The 16,255-nt window shown below is 33.7% G+C and overlaps 1 protein-coding gene across 5 annotated transcripts in view; it reads left to right on the top strand.

Annotated features, from left to right (window-relative positions):
• Positions 1-16,248, top strand: part of prom1b (prominin 1 b) — a 36,618-nt gene extending 20,370 nt beyond the window's left edge. The window contains exons 8-28 of one of the 5 annotated variants that reach the window (XM_079850370.1): positions 478-695; positions 1,774-1,848; positions 1,946-2,009; positions 2,477-2,636; positions 3,981-4,133; positions 4,278-4,401; positions 5,461-5,564; positions 6,060-6,144; positions 6,245-6,391; positions 6,465-6,536; positions 7,426-7,518; positions 8,503-8,520; positions 8,911-8,964; positions 9,148-9,228; positions 9,737-9,805; positions 9,911-10,000; positions 12,027-12,142; positions 12,585-12,656; positions 13,755-13,887; positions 14,411-14,447; positions 14,556-15,996. In XM_079850370.1, the coding sequence (XP_079706496.1) occupies positions 478-695; positions 1,774-1,848; positions 1,946-2,009; positions 2,477-2,636; positions 3,981-4,133; positions 4,278-4,401; positions 5,461-5,564; positions 6,060-6,144; positions 6,245-6,391; positions 6,465-6,536; positions 7,426-7,518; positions 8,503-8,520; positions 8,911-8,964; positions 9,148-9,228; positions 9,737-9,805; positions 9,911-10,000; positions 12,027-12,142; positions 12,585-12,656; positions 13,755-13,824 (1,865 nt within the window). In that variant the 3' untranslated portion in view covers positions 13,825-13,887; positions 14,411-14,447; positions 14,556-15,996. Of the gene's footprint in view, positions 1-477; positions 696-1,773; positions 1,849-1,945; positions 2,010-2,476; positions 2,637-3,980; positions 4,134-4,277; positions 4,402-5,460; positions 5,565-6,059; positions 6,145-6,244; positions 6,392-6,464; positions 6,537-7,425; positions 7,519-8,502; positions 8,521-8,910; positions 8,965-9,147; positions 9,229-9,736; positions 9,806-9,910; positions 10,001-12,026; positions 12,143-12,584; positions 12,657-13,754; positions 13,888-14,410; positions 14,448-14,555 lie in introns of all 5 variants that reach the window. The other 4 variants (XM_079850371.1, XM_079850373.1, XM_079850372.1 and 1 more) reach the window with 4 other exon arrangements.
• The last annotated feature ends 7 nt before the right edge of the window (positions 16,249-16,255 follow it).

The following is a 16,255-nucleotide window of genomic DNA, read 5'->3' on the forward strand; positions in this document are numbered from 1 at the left end:
CTCTTAGGTTTAAGCTACAGGAACACCACAAAACACACTCACACTTATACTGTTCTTATTAATTTGTTCCTTTCTGTTTCTGTTGCTTGTGATTTTGGATAAAAGTTAAAGTGGAAGGTGCTATTAAAGGTAAAAGTCAGAGGTTTCACCCACGTGTTTTGTGAACAGAGATTGTGGTTGTTGTTGTTCGTTCTGTTGTTGTGTTAAGTATTGTTAATATAAGCAGTCTTGCGTATCTTTATGTAATGCTGCAATATTTATTGTTTCATCAAATTTATGAAATGAGAACCTAAATAGCTGCAGAAAAATCTGAATAGAGACACAAATTTATATGAGAAAATGGCATATACATAAAAGTGTTTTGGTTGTTCTGTGATCAGTTGTGTATTTGCAATAGTGTAATCCCTCCCAATGGTTCATGTATTTCTTTTTCTTCATGTGAGCGTGTTATAATGAAGGTGCTCTGTGTGTGTACAGCCATGCGGGAGGCCAAAGAGTCATTAGAGAGTGTGACCACATCACTGGAGACCCTACAGGAAGGGACGGGGAGACTCCAGAACTCTCTTCAATCTGAACGTGCGTCTCTCTCAAACACACTCAACGACCAGGCCTGCTCTAACGGAGACGTAACACACACCTGCAGCACCATACGTGGAACACTCAGCCAGCTCGCTCTCAGCGCAAACTTTAACGGGGTAACACTCACACACACAGCCCACATATACATGTATGTGTATCAGGGTGTCATTGGCATAGGAATCTGTCAATCATTATGCATAATAGTTTTAAAATACTGTTCTTTTATCCCAGTTTATGTGCACAGACAACAAAAAGTAAACCATTTGTAGGAAATCAATGAGTCTTTAGGTGAAATGTCCTCTGAGTGGCACTAAAAGCAAGTTTTATTTAGTTCTTTACAGATGAGGCTTCTAACTCTATAACTGAACTTTGCATATAAAAATGAATATATAATCATGTTTTTCCCATGAGACTTGGTAAAGACTGTGTCAGTGTTTCAATTTGCTTAGTTTAGACAGGACATATTGAGGGCTCATCCATTCACCATGAAATCAAAATAGACAATTCTAATATTTTATGGAAAATTGCAGTATTTATTATAAATGAGTTATACATTATTCATTTTTTTGGGTCAGGAAGCCATTTAACTCAGATAATATGAAAGAAAAAATGATTGCAATTTCTGGTTCATGCTGTTTTTAAAAGCCAGTAAAATGTAGTTACTTCACAGCCATGATCCATGATTAGCTATTTGCTATTACGATTAGCTATCATGTATTAATGGGAGGGGCATTGTATTTGATTGGAAAAAAATCTGTGTAGTGCAGGATGAGTCATCAGTATTTTCTTCCTGGAAGAGACAGACTGTAAATAAAGGTTTATTTTGTTAGCATATAATATAGATGGTTTACTATAAAAAACAAACAAAAAAACAACTGTGAAATTTACGGTAAAAAAAACGGCAGCTGTGGTTTGTTAGTATTTTACCGTAAAAAATACGGTAGCAAGCAACCTTTTAGTTTTTATGGGACTTAAATTTACTGCAAAAAAATCATCAGCGGGACTTAAATTTATAGTAAAAAAACCAACATCCTTGTTTTTCATTAACTGATAAAACGTTATTATTCCATTTCACTAAAGTGCTAATAATCTGCTTTATATGTTTGTATGGAGCTAAATGGGGTCTTTAGGAACACCGTACAATATGTTGGTCTGTGTTGGTTTATTTGTGACTCCTGTGTTGACATTCAACAGTTGCCTGAGGTTGAGGCGCCTTTGGCCAATCTGAACGCTGTGCTTGAAACAGACCTCAGCAATATTGTCCAGAAGGTCAGATGGGTCTACCTCTATCATGCACCCACTAATTCCCCCGTAATGTATTGCGACAGTTTTCTCACAACCTTTTCTTTTTGTTGATCTCTTTCAGGGCTACTCTTCCTTTAACGACACACCAAGGATGGTCAGGGAACAGACGAAAGGAATTGTGTCGGGTGAGGGCATTCTCTTTATTAATTTATCTAGCTTTGTACCAAAACCTGGTCTGTTGACTCACTGTCTGTACATAGGGAGTGTTGCCTATGATGCCTTAATGCGGTGCCTTCATATAGGAAATACTCATTAGGTTTTTCAACAGAGCATCTCTCTGTACTCAACATGTTAACTTCATTTGTTCTCTGAAACTAAAGAAATCACCAAAAAACTAAATTTTATTTTGTTCTCGTATCTGTTCCTATGCATTCGGAAACCGGTCTGTCTTTTAAAAAATGAAGCTCTACCCAGTAAGTGTGCCTCAAGTACTGTGTCCCTTCAACATTAATCCACACAGAGATGTTTTAGTGCTAGAGATGGTAGTCATTTCATGGAAATACTGGGAAAAAAATATGTTTCTGCCTTGTTTCACATTTTTATCACATTTCCATATTCACTTCATCTTTCTGTGTCTCTCTCTCTGTTAAAGAAGTGAAAGGGCTGCTGGATAAGTCATGTGGAGAGATAATTGGTTTCACAAAGATGTTCCCAGTAGAACCAGCACTTGAGAACTTCACAAAGTTCCTGACGGAGAGCCAGAAGAACATTGAGGCGTACTACCCCCAGATCGACCAGCTGGACTTCTACAGGTACTTCTGTAGAGATTACTAATATGAAACTGATGCCACACACATTACAGATATATTAAGTTCATAAGTCACTCCTTTTCTGAGATGTTATTTAGGGAGTGACAACCACATGACGCAACCGAATTCAGTCATAGAAAATTGAAGTAGAGACAACTGCATTTACATTAAATGCAAATAGTGTGTGCTGAACCAAACTGAACTAGTTATTAATGACATATTTAAAAAATATTGAATTTATGCACTACCACTCAGTTGAGTTTTTGAAAGAAATCTCTTATGCTCACCCAGGCTGCATTTATTTCACCAAAAACAGTAAAAAAAGTACAAATAAAAAACATAGTGTGGAATATTATTACAATTTATAAATATATCTACTGTCAGTTTTGATAATTTTACAGTTATTTTTTTTACAATCGCTACTTTTTCAGAACTCTTCACACTCTGATTCTTTCAATTTCATTACTATCTATACAAAGGGGACGGCATTGGAATAACTTTGTACACTAATGTAAACATGGACTATGTAACTGTAATGGGTTATCTGTGTCTGTTTTTGGGTGGGTTTTTCACATGGTTGAGTCAGTTGCCATACTGTAGTTATTCACTTGATTGCCTTAGTTGGATCACCTGTGAGTCCACTTGTGTATTTACAGTTTTTTTTTTTACAGTCGCTATGACACATTTCTCAATACTAAGGTCACTTTTTCAAAACTCTTCACAGTTCTCTTAACCAACTTTCCAAAACACTTCATTGTTGTCTCAAATCAAGTCATTCTTCCATAACACTAACAAAGTTAGTTAGTTTTTCACCCAACAAACACACTTTGACACAATGACAAAAAACACGAACAACAGTCAGCATTAGACAATGATTTATTTTGTATAGTTTGTATAGCATCTCTACCGGTTGTTCTGTTCATGTTTTTCTTGTCAAAGTTTCTTGAGTATTTTGTTTTGTGCTTATAGTTATTAAATCTACTACTCCCAGCAATTAGATCAAGATCTTTATTTTTTGTGTATTTGCAAAAGAAATACGTAACTGAGAATGACATGATTTGAGACATGAATGAAGTGTTTTGGTAGTTTCAGTGCATTTTGAATGTGAAATAAACTGCTGTGCCAAGATGAAATTTGATTAGGAGAACTGTGTGAAGAGTTTTGAAAAGGTGACCTAAGTATTGAGAAATGTGTCATATCAATTGCAAAAAACTGTAATGCATTCTTGCTGAATGTATTATGTGTTAGGCCTGATTTCTTTTTTTAAACTTAATAAAAATCTTGCAGTCACAGTGTACATTCTCACTTTCACTCAATATCTCTTTATCTCTGTCTTTGTGTCTCTAGATGGATAGGGTGTGTAGTAATCTGCTGTATGGTCGTGCTGGTTATGGCCTTTAATTTCCTGGGTTTGCTGTGTGGATCATGTGGTTATGATAAAAATGCCACACCCACCACACGTGGATGTCTGTCCAACACTGGAGGAAACTTGCTGATGGCGTGAGTTACCATGGAAACACCAAAACAACATATACCATAATACTTATCTACACAACACCTTCCCACAAAGTGCATATCAAATTATATTTGATTATAGTTAAAAGTTAGATACTAACTTCTCTTTTTGGTTATGTTGTTGAGCAGTTCTGTAGGCTTCAGCTTCATCTTCTCTTGGGTGCTCATGGGAGTTGTAGTCACCACATTTGTTGTTGGAGGAAACATAGAGAAGCTTGTATGTGAGCCGCTGGCTAACAGACAGATTTTTAAGGTACTGGCACAATACTCTATGGTTAAAAAATTGAACAATTTATATTAAATGTGTCTTTAACTACTATGTAGTGAAGTGATTGTTTGATTTTGGGGGGTTTGTGAGTAGTTTGAAGATTTGGTTTTGTGTTTAAAGGCCCCCTGAAATCAAGTTGTTTAGCTTTTAGTATGAATATGTTAGCCTTAAGATTATGAATAAGCTAGTGTGTTCCAAAACAATAAAACATTTTTTTAAATTGATCATTTATTATGTACATACATTTTTACATTGTCCCTTACCTTACCCATGTCTCACCTCACAATAAGTACATTATACCTAACGTTTTTTAATGTAAGTACATAGTAGTAAAAAGACACCAATTAAAAAGTGTGAGCCAATTTGATTTCCAGTTTAATAATAGATAATAGCTTATAATGTAGATGTAGAAAAACCTACCTGTGGCAAATGTCTCCAACACGCAACACAGTTGCACCAGTTCAGATCCCCCCCCCCTCTCTCTCTCACTTCTCTTCCTGTCTACTCTTCACTATATACTACATAAGAAAAGGCAAAAATAAATCTTTACAAAAAAAAAAAAATCACTTTATTTTAAGGTGTTCTTATTACAGTGTAATTATACATTTAAGTACTGAGTAATGTTAATTGACAACATGTACTTACTATAGGGTTAGGTTTAGTTACATGTACATAATTTAATAATTTTACTATAGTAAGTACATGTAACAGGTTTACCATGGAAACTGTGGTTACACTTTATTACACGTGTTACAGTGTAATTATACAATACATACATACATACTTTACTGTTATTACTATAGTAAGTAAGTACATATAAGATATAAATAATAAAGTGTCACCGACACGGTAAAGTGGTGCCAAAATATACAGTTTGTACCCCTTTAATATTAAATGAAAAGTTTTTCTTTGGTGGTCTACAGAATAAGAAAAGTCATACAAGCTAAAATGAAACTGAAGATATAATTATCATCTTAAATGTACTGATTAGCATATGGAAAACTGACTCTTGAATTTAATTTTGATTTTTTTATTGCTGTGCAGATTATTGACACACCATACATGGTCCATCCTACCAAAAAGAACGTCCTTCCTGGCATGCTGTTTCAAGATCCTAACATCGACCTTACTATCGGCAGTATGTACAGGTAAGTGAGCAAAGATCAATGCTAAAGATCAATGACAAGTAGTTGTTTTAAATCTTTAGCTCACCCAAAACTGAAGATGTTGTCATAATTAACCTCGTGTCGTTCCAAACCCATAAGACTTTCGTTCATCTTTGGAATATATTATATATATTTTCAAAGATATTTTTAATGAAACCTGAGAGATTTCTGTATCTCTTGTGAAAGTCTTTGACGGACCCTTTAAAAAGTTCATAAAAACATTGTAAAAGTAAAGAATCGAGCAGTTTAAGTCTTTTAAAGAGATAAAATCACTTTATATGATGAGGGATCAAAATCGCTCGGGTTTTATTAAAAAATATCTTCATTTGTGTTTCGAAGATGAATTTGGAACGAGTTTTTGGGTGAACTATCTCTGTAATAAATCATTTATTTGATACTAGAGGCTGTTTGCTCTTTGAGAAGATTGATTTACTGTGTTGATTTACTTCTCTTTTTTACTTTTTATCTTGCTCATAGAGATTGTTATGAGAATCATGGTTTATATTCAGCACTACAACTGGAGACCAAGTTCAACTTCAACAGGTTTCTCAATGCCACAGTGGTGTGTGAAAAGACAAAAAGCATTTCACGTGTTTTTGTGTATATATAAATACTGAGCATGACGTCAGTTCTCTAACCACATGTTTGTGATTCCTTAACAGTATAACCTGGAAATGGCCAAGCTATTTAATAGTGTGAATGTGGATCTCCAGGGGATGCTTCTTCTCGAACAGGAGGGAAAAGATAACCTCATCGACTTCGCCAACACAGGCATCGGAGAAATCGACTATCAGGCTTATCTAACTGAGGTAACCCTCACACTCTCATAGACACTTACAGGCACAACGGTTGAACACACTAAAAGGATGATTTCATTGACAGGTGAACAAAGGAGTGACGGTTGTGGATCTTTTGTCCTACGCAAATGAACTTGAAGCTCAAGCAGACCAACTGGTGAGTCAAATACAAATTAATCACTTTCAACTGGTAGAAATGCCAGCCAGTTAGTGTCTTATTTTATAACATGTTCAGATATTAGCAGTTCAGTAGGTCAGATATTATTTACTCAATGTTTTAAAGTGAGTCATGTCAGTTAACACTGAGTGGTCAGTCTCTGGAACATTTTGAAACTTTATATGGCGATCTCCCCTCCAGTGTAGAGGGACACAGGCACTGCATTCATGAGGTGAAAACACACAGCTACAGGATGTGTGGAGCTGCAGTGTGTGCGTGTGCTTATGGGAATATGACTGAGGGCCTTTTACAGCACTTGGGCATAAAATGTTAGTCTGAGAAGTGAGCTTATTCGTTAATAGACATTGTTTATAGTTAACAAATAAGTCAAACTCTACCTGTAGTATTGCAAGTTTATGCATTTTACAGTAGAATGATATTTTACCCTTGACCCAGACCAGATCTTAAAATATAAATATTCATCATAAAATATAACATTTTTAAATCTATTATCTAAACAAAGAGTGAAATAAGCATAGACCATATTTATCTGAAAATTATTTGTACCAATTTTCACAAATTACAAGTTTCGACTAACAATATCACAATAACTAAATAAAATTGAATTTAATATTTAAATGTATTATTAAATTCAATTTCGTATGAATAAAATGCTAGTTCTGAAATTAGCCTTAGTACGTTTATTGTGTTTTACATTTTATTCCAAACTGTTCATTTACAACACAAAATGATGTTAAAGATGTGGTGAAAATGTTTGTTTATTATAAACTAGTGAAAGTGTTTTTTGTTGTTGTTGTTTTTTGAAGTGTTTTGGGGTGGGACAATTCTATACATTTTCAATGTATCTCTTTCCTACTTTCTTTCTTAGCGACGTGGGGCTCTTGAGAATGCGCTCAAGGGTCATGCCAGCAGTATCAGACAGATCCACAAAGATCAAGTGGTGCCAATGGAGCAGGCTATGGTAAAACACACACACACACACACACACACACACACACACACACACACACACACACACACACACACACACACACACACACACACACACACACACACAAACTAAATTTTCAAAAAGCATAATTTAATATGATTTAGAAGCTGTTTTCTGATATTGTAAGTACGAATAAGAACAGTTTGTCCCCATGATGTAGGGAATACCTGAACCACACACACACCACACCACAAACCATTTACTTAGACTTATACTGTTGTTATTATACAGCTAGTTAATTAATTAATACAATTCTATAACCCAGACTCTAACACTAACAGGGCATTTTTACAATAATAATTATTATTTTATACCTTTTTACTAGGGCTGTCAAAAGATTAATCGCGATTAATCGCATCCAAAATAAAAGTTTGTGTTTACATAATATATGTGTGTGTACTGTGTATAATTATTTTGTATATATAAATACACACACATTCATGTATATATTTAAGAAATATTTGCATACATATACTGTATATATATTTATATAGTTTATTTATATCATATATAAATATATTTTTTTTATATATAAATAACACATTTTTCTTAAATATATACATGCATGTGTGTGTATTTATATATACAAATTTAATTATACACAGTACACACACATATATTATTAAAAACAAACTTTTATTTTGGATGCGATTAATCGCGATTAATCTTTTGACAGCCCTACTTTTTACATATGAGGACATCCTCAAAAGGAGGCTTTGTCAGATTTAACTCACTTATTATTGCAAATTTGTCCCCAAAATATTGATAAGTACTTAAGATATATAAACAAACACACAAACTGGTATGGTTTACGGGAAACATAAGCTTCACAGAAAACTTTTGTCATTTTTTGAATTTGAATAAAAAATGTTCGAAGCCATTTGGTTTATGAGGACACAGAAAGTTTTATTCTAAGGTTTATTCTTTATTCTATTTTTTCAAATGGACCCAAAGAAATTTGTGAAAGCAAGGGTAAGCCAACAGCTGGTATCATGTGACGTGACTAAACAAAAATAGATGTACTTTGTAAAAAATGTGTTTCAGTAATGTGAACAACTTTAGTAGTTCAGAAGTGTTTTGTAAATGTTTGTGTTTGCAAGTCTGTTTAAGTGTCTTCTTTTTAATCATTGTGTTTGTACTGTGTGATTTGTCAGCAATTTTTGCTGTGAAATTGTGTTGCAATGACTAAAGAATTTAATTCAAAAGAACACGCTGGAGCATGACTTACTAAAAAGATCTAATAGAATAAGAATCATAGGAGAAACCAGTAACTCATGGAGGGGTTGACCAGATTATAAGAGATTCAAATAGTATTTATTTATATATTTACTTAAGTAGAATGTATGTGTTTTTTTCTTGTAGGGCACTCTAAGTCAAAGCATCAAACTCCTTCAGAAAACATCCAGAGAACTACCTGTAAGTCCAGTAAAAACACACAACATCTTTCTATAAAATAAATGCCTCTTGATTTTAATATAGATAATGAAATTACATTTATACATGGTTAGGAGTGGATAATGTGTCCATATACATTTTAGAGACTCTGTATAATTAGTATGTGAAGAATTATTAATATTTCTCACTTTTTTCCCCCTCTAGATTAAAGTGACAAATGTCCTGAATGCCATCGAGGTAGCAGAGTATCTCATCTCCAACAATGTCTCTCATGTGGTCAAACAGGTACAAATACGCGTTTCATTTTTTCAAAATGTATTAATTTACTAATGGTAAATCTTGATCCATAGATACATACCGCATACAGTAGATCTTAATTATTACATGTTTTCCAGTAAAATAAATAAATAAAAATCGAAACATCATTAAAACAAGATACTTTTACTTGAGAAGCCAATTGCATAAGACATTGAGACTTGTTTTTAGAGACCATATCTTGAATTTGGTTATTTTTCTTATTTTAAGAATAAACCACATTCATTATTTTATGAGATTTAAGCCTAAAACACAAACAATTTAAACAAACGGTGTAATGTGGGGGGAAAAAAATATTAATTGAAGATATATTCTCTGTAAACAAGTACATTTATTTTGTTTTAAAGGCGTTTCGATTTTTTACTGGATGAAATACTAATGAAGAAAAAAGTATTTATTTTGTAATAGCTCAGTTTTCAAATGCTCTGTTATGTTTTTTTTTTTTTTAACAATTTTTGTATTGTTAAAAATGTCACAGGAGACTGACAAATTCATTAAGAACATTGTGGGATACTTTTCACAATATACGGTGTGGGTCAAGCACTCAGTGAGTATGCTAAGATAAGACAAAGTCCAGCATTTTCCTTTAAGAGCAGCACTTTGTCATGTACACTGCAACTAATCAGTTATATACTAATGTGTGTATGTGCAGCTGGAAATGGAGGTTGCCCAGTGCAAGCCCATCAGCAACATTGTGGACTCGCTAGAGATCGTAGCCTGCAGCTTCATTGTAGACTCAGTGGTAAGATGTATAAAACTGTTTTAAAACATATAGCACATGCAAGAACCCAAGAGATCCTTACTGAATATACCCTTGAATATATGCAGCATATGCATAAATGTCCCCCAACACACACACACACACGCACGCACGCACACACGCACACACACACACACACACAGAGCAGAACAAGATTGTCACTGTTCACACTCTGAGCCCCCAGGTGCAGCGGAAGGGAGATGTTATTGCAGTGTGTGTGCTGGTGTGTGTGTGTGTGAACAAATCTATGAACTTACAGAAATATACAATCCAAAGGCAAATACACACACTCACATTAACAGAGCCATGTAATTGGGTACTTCCTAGGCTCTGATTTCTGCTGTTAAATTTTCAAAAAAATTTTTTTAAATTGTCATTTACTCTCTCTCAATTAGTTCCAAACCCATTTAACTTTCTTTTCTTTTCTTTAAAAAAAAAAATCAAAAACACAATGCTCTTTTTAATACTTGGAATATATCACATTAGTCGTATGGTCTGCTTCTATGGTGCTTTATGTCACGTTTGGAACTTGACAGACACTGTCTGCGATATCAGAATTCTAAAAGCCAGTTCTCACCACACAACAAACGCCAACAAACAGGTTTGTTGTGTTTTGTCGGATCAGTGTGTTACCCCTATCGCCGTCTGTTGCCTTTGGTCGGGGTTTGTTTTCACCCGACTGAATATGTTCAATCAGCGTTTGTCTGTGACTGTTGGGCAGTTATGAACATTATTTTTCGTAAAATTCTAAATCCAACGGACAACTTGTTTGTTGGTGTTTGTTGCCATTTGCCTGTGCAGTGTGAATTGGCCTATTATGTACAGTATTGACATTTATGTGGTAACACTTTACAATAAGGTTCCATTTGTTAGCATTAGTTAACTACATTAGTTACATGAACTAAAAATACTTGTTAAGCACTTATTAATCTTAGTTAATGTTAAAAAGGTGTATCTGTAAAATCTTATGGTAAGGTGTTGACATTTATGTTGTACAATGTTGTTGTTGTTTACTACTATACACAGAATATCCCCAATATTCTCCAATATCAATCCATTTAACAGAGAGATTTATCACACCTCGACAACAAGATGAGCGTTAGATGAGGATAGAAAAAGCACTGATTATGTAAACAGTCATTTTAATAGTTTTGAAAGACGTTCCTTATTCTCACCAAGGCTGCTTTATTTGATTAAGCATACAGTAAAAACAGTAATATTGTGAAATATTATTACAATTTAAAATAACTGTTTTCTATTTTAGGGCTGTCAAACGATTAATCGCGATTAATCGCATCCAAAATAAAAGTTTGTGTTTACATAATTTATGTCTGTGTACGGAGTATAATTATTTTCTATATATAAATACACACACATGCATATATATTTAAGAAAATGTGTTATTTATATATAAAATATTTATATATAATATAAATTCTATATAATATAAATATATATACACAGTATATATATGCAAATATTTCTTAAATATATACATGCATGTGTGTGTATTTATATATAGAAAATAATTATACACCGTACACACACATGTATTAAGTAAAAACAAACTTTTATTTTGGATGCGATTAATCGCGATTAATCGTTTGACAGCCCTATACATTTTAAAATGTAACTTATTTGTGTGATGACAAAGCTAAATTTTCATCCTAATATGCTTATTTGGTGCTCGATATTTTTGTCAGAACTGTGACACTGATTTTCGCCATTATTTAATGAATAGAAAGTTCAAAAGAACAGCATTAATTTAAAATAGAATTTTTTTGTAATGTCTCTACTGTCACTTCTGATCAATTTAATGCATCCTTGACGAATATTTCTTACTGACCTTAGACTTTTGAATGTTAGTGTATGTATGGTCACATATTCCTTTTTCATATTTAAAGTTAAAACCTATGAGGACACTTTTTATGTGTTTAAAGAAGCATTTATGTGAGATGTTTATGGACATTTATGCTAATGTGTTCTCTTGTGCATTTGTGTGTTTTAGAACACATTCTGGTTTGGTCTGGGAGGATGCTGTATGTTACTCATTCCCAGCATTATCATGTCGGTAAAACTTGCCAAATTCTACCGCAGGATGGACACTGAGGACGTCTATGATGAGTGAGTTTATAATTGCTGAATTTAGGTCCATCTACCTGTCTTATGTGAAGTGAAATATGGCCTTATAAAACGGATCAAGCTTTTTCTAAAAGAAACTGCAGCTAAACTGAAAATCTTTTACCAAGATTCAAGAATGACTTTCACTCCACAGGTGTTTGAAACAACTTTCTTTCCTTCTTTTAGAGTCATCTTATGTCTCTTCCTCAACTTCCACTCTTCATTTCCATATTCTCCTTTTCTTGTTCTGATAACCAACCACTTCTTCTTTCCATTTTCTCATCTTTTAAATTTTTTGACTTTTCATCTTATCATTGCATCTTTGAAACCTTCAATATTATCTTTATATATTTTTTTCACTCTATGAACTGTTCTCTTTCCTTCATACATCTCATGTTAATTTTACAAGCAGTTGATGTTTACTTTTACATTCACTGTTTTACAGTAATGTGGATGTTGTTGTCAGTGGTTATCATAGCGAGCCTTTATATGGCATAAACAACCCCGTGATGAGCAGGTAGAGTTTGTTCCACCTCTTCATCTCTTTGCATGCTGAAATCTTCAGTCGTAGCTAAATGTCTATAGTAATCAATTGTGTGCATGAACCAATATGAGTATGTACTATATGGGCCCTTTTCACTGACTATTAACATTGTAAATCTTGCAAAGTTTTTTTTATATTTAAAATATTCAGTTTTAAATTTAATATATATTTTTAACACCATACTTGGCATTAACATTTGTGTTAAATTACAAAAAAACACAAAATAGCATAGATGTGTATAATCGTATTGTTTCATTGGCAAAAGCAAGAATAGATGTCATGTAACTATCAGCATAGTTTTTATGTCGGTGGATCCCTACTTGTTTTGATTGATCTGTTATAATTCATTATGAAATCTTACTAAATCAATCAAAAACACATTTCATACATATAAAATTCATACATTTTTAAAAATGATTTATGCCTTACAAATATTGAACTGTGTAATAGCATGACATTCGTTTCTCAGCATGCATCTCTATCCATATATATCGGCTGCGTCCGAAAACGTATTCAGCTGACTTTGCCTCACTGCCCTATCCGATAAACTTAGTTTGATTTCGGACAGACTTCTGAGGCAACGTAACCGTTTAATGATCTACTGCAAAATAGAGCGAGCTTTGGTGAAAACTAAGACAATATTTTATTACTACAATTGTAAATGACATCAAAAGTGGAAACCATTGGTCAAAAACACAAACCGCAACTTTCAGACGCCATCTTTCTTTTTTAGCTCGACTGTCACAGAATGGAACACACAGGATTGTGGGATATCAAAGAAAGCGAACTATACATCTATGCTGCCTTCAAAAATCGATCAGATGAAGGTTTCTCAGCTAACATTGGATTCGGACATGCTTTGATGCCTTCCTTCCTTGCAATGCATCCTCCGAATGCAGCATTTTTAGGTTTCGGACGCAGCCCTCCTCTGCATGACAGTTTTCTGTGCTTTTTTTGAAGCTAAACTAAAGACCACATTTTTTTTTTTTTTAGATCTGACCAATCTATACCGCCATTCCAAACTTTCAAAACTCTAAAGGTTTATTCAAAACGAACCTGTCTTTTTTTCAGCTATCCATCCTATGACACAATGAGGTGGTATCCTCGGGCCTCTGCCCCTCCGAGACAGCCTGACTGGTGACACAAATTCACACACACATAAACACTTTCACCGGGGGTATGCAACCGTACATGCAGCCTACAGGTACAAAACCTTTCAGCAGTTTATCTGTTCATCCATAATTTCTTCTATCTTTGCATTATATCCATACATATCCTCTATCAAACAAACACATTCGTTCATGTCAGTGTTCCTCTTGTTGATTCTGCTTCTTTTACTGCTGATGTCTGAACTGGAATTTTTCTCACTTTGTGCTCATTCGTTCCTTCTTTCCATCTTTCCATGTCACACATATTTGTACCCATCAAGAATTCACAATTATTCCATGTTCTACAGTCGTGTGCATGATTCATAAAGTAACTTACGGACTCTGTTCTGCCACTGGTGTGACACATTCCTGTTTCACCGAAATCATTTTTGTTGTCACTGATCTTTCACATGTTCTTCCAGTAACAGGTCACTCTGTTAATGTAGCATTGCATGACTTCCTGTCACTCCTCCACCTTTGATACGTTTTTACCTGACTCTTCATCTTTGTATAAATGAAGAAACTGGAAGTACTGTCATTTTTGTGGAGTCTTAGTGAATTCTTCTTCTTTTTTTACAGTGGTGCTGAGAACTGGAGCTAAATAGAGTTTAGCCAGGTAAGACAATCACATTCTGTCGCATGTTACAGTATCTCAAGCTTTTAAGGCTTGAATGTATTTTTCCCAAGTCTAAATTTATATTTGTTTTGTTTTTTTTGTTGTCAGGGATTGTCTTTAAGTCAGATTCTGAGGAAGACAATGAAGACAGGAAAAAAGGGAAAATGTTTATTCCAGTTTCTAACACGTCCGACTCAGACCTTAACTGAAGAATCTCAAGCTATTCTACATACAATTCATCATACATGGTAAACAACAACGTGTTATTTTTTTACACTTTCAATATGGTTTTGAAAGTTTTGTATGTATTTTGTTAATATCTTATTTTATAAAACACATCCTTTAGACATAATTGTGAGTACATCTAGATTTTGTACAGGTCTTTTTAACATTTTAAGGCGATATAAAGGGGAAAAAAAAGGTCTGTGATATCAGTCTGTGCACTGTGATATTGTATCGATGGTTCTTGATTATGAAACCATGAAATGGTGTTTCTGAACCAAACATCCCAAGTTTGATGGTCAAAGCAGATTCTGAAGTATTTACAGTAGAAAAGTGAAGTACTTCATTTATCAAGTTATCTTTTCTGTTCTTTTGTGAAAGTTACTTTTTTTCTACATTTTATTGTTCAATGAATGAATCAAGTATTAGTTTCAGAATTGTTTCTTAGTAGAAGAAAACCTATTTGCTAAATGAATGTTAAATGCACTGGAAAAGACTCTATAAAGATAAATTATCGGAAGCCAATGTCCTAAAAGACTGATTGATCCTGTTTGTTTGAAATGTCAGTACTTTTGATACAAGACAACTACACAACTAAAAATCTTTATTTTTGTGTCCTTGTTACACGATGCATGTATTTACTGTAGTAATAACAACAGTAAATTATGCATAATTACATATAGCTAACCATAAACCCAATCCTACTCTGAACATTAACCCTATAGTAAGTACATGTTGTTAATTATTATTACTTAGTACTTAAAATATTTAAATACAGTACTAAATTAAACTGTAACAAGGACACCTTAAAATAGTATAACCAAAACAAATGACTATTATAGATCAGTTAATCTTGAGTAAAGATTTTGTGTTTCTGTTGTATTTCTGTTTTCTTCTTTTGAGTGTCTTGCATATTTTTGTGAGTCCACATCAAAATAATGAAAATAGTTTTAAATATCCAGTGTGTGTAATTTCTAAAAATGCATGTCTCAGTACAGCATACAGTGGTCATACAATTCTACATAGTGCACTATTGTACAAACCAAATATTTTTTCTTATATTAGAAAAAGGGTTTGTGAATGAAATTCAAACTGTTAAGTTCCAAATCTGTTACATCTATTACTGATTTTCACAAACCCTAACGTCTCTCTCATGGCCTTTGTTCTTTGGAAGTGGTAAAGTACAGATTTCCAAGGTCTTGTTGTCACCCATTTTTTGAGACTCACATGCACTTGTACCAAGTGTTTTGTTTTTTACGTGACAGGGTAACGTGGGATCCCACTGCAATATGGAGGCTGTGTGAAAGTTACAATAAAACTATCAGCTTAAAATGGTTTGTGGTGTGCTTTGTAAAAGGTACAAATATAAGAATCGATCCTGAATGTATTGTGCTTTTGCATCCATTTTAAGAAAGGACTAATGTTTGCTAAAAAAGCTCCAGACAACATTCATTGTAACTGCATGGAAAATAGTGGCAAGGAAATTGTTCAAAGTTTCTTCTTTTTGTGTTCCACAAAATAAAGTCCTTTACAACAAATGCAATAATGTTGTCAGTAAAAATCAAACTGATTGGATCTCAAATATA

The sequence above is a fragment of the Squalius cephalus genome (assembly GCF_949319135.1).
Source record: "Squalius cephalus genome assembly, chromosome: 2".
Classification (NCBI taxonomy): domain Eukaryota; kingdom Metazoa; phylum Chordata; class Actinopteri; order Cypriniformes; family Leuciscidae; genus Squalius; species Squalius cephalus.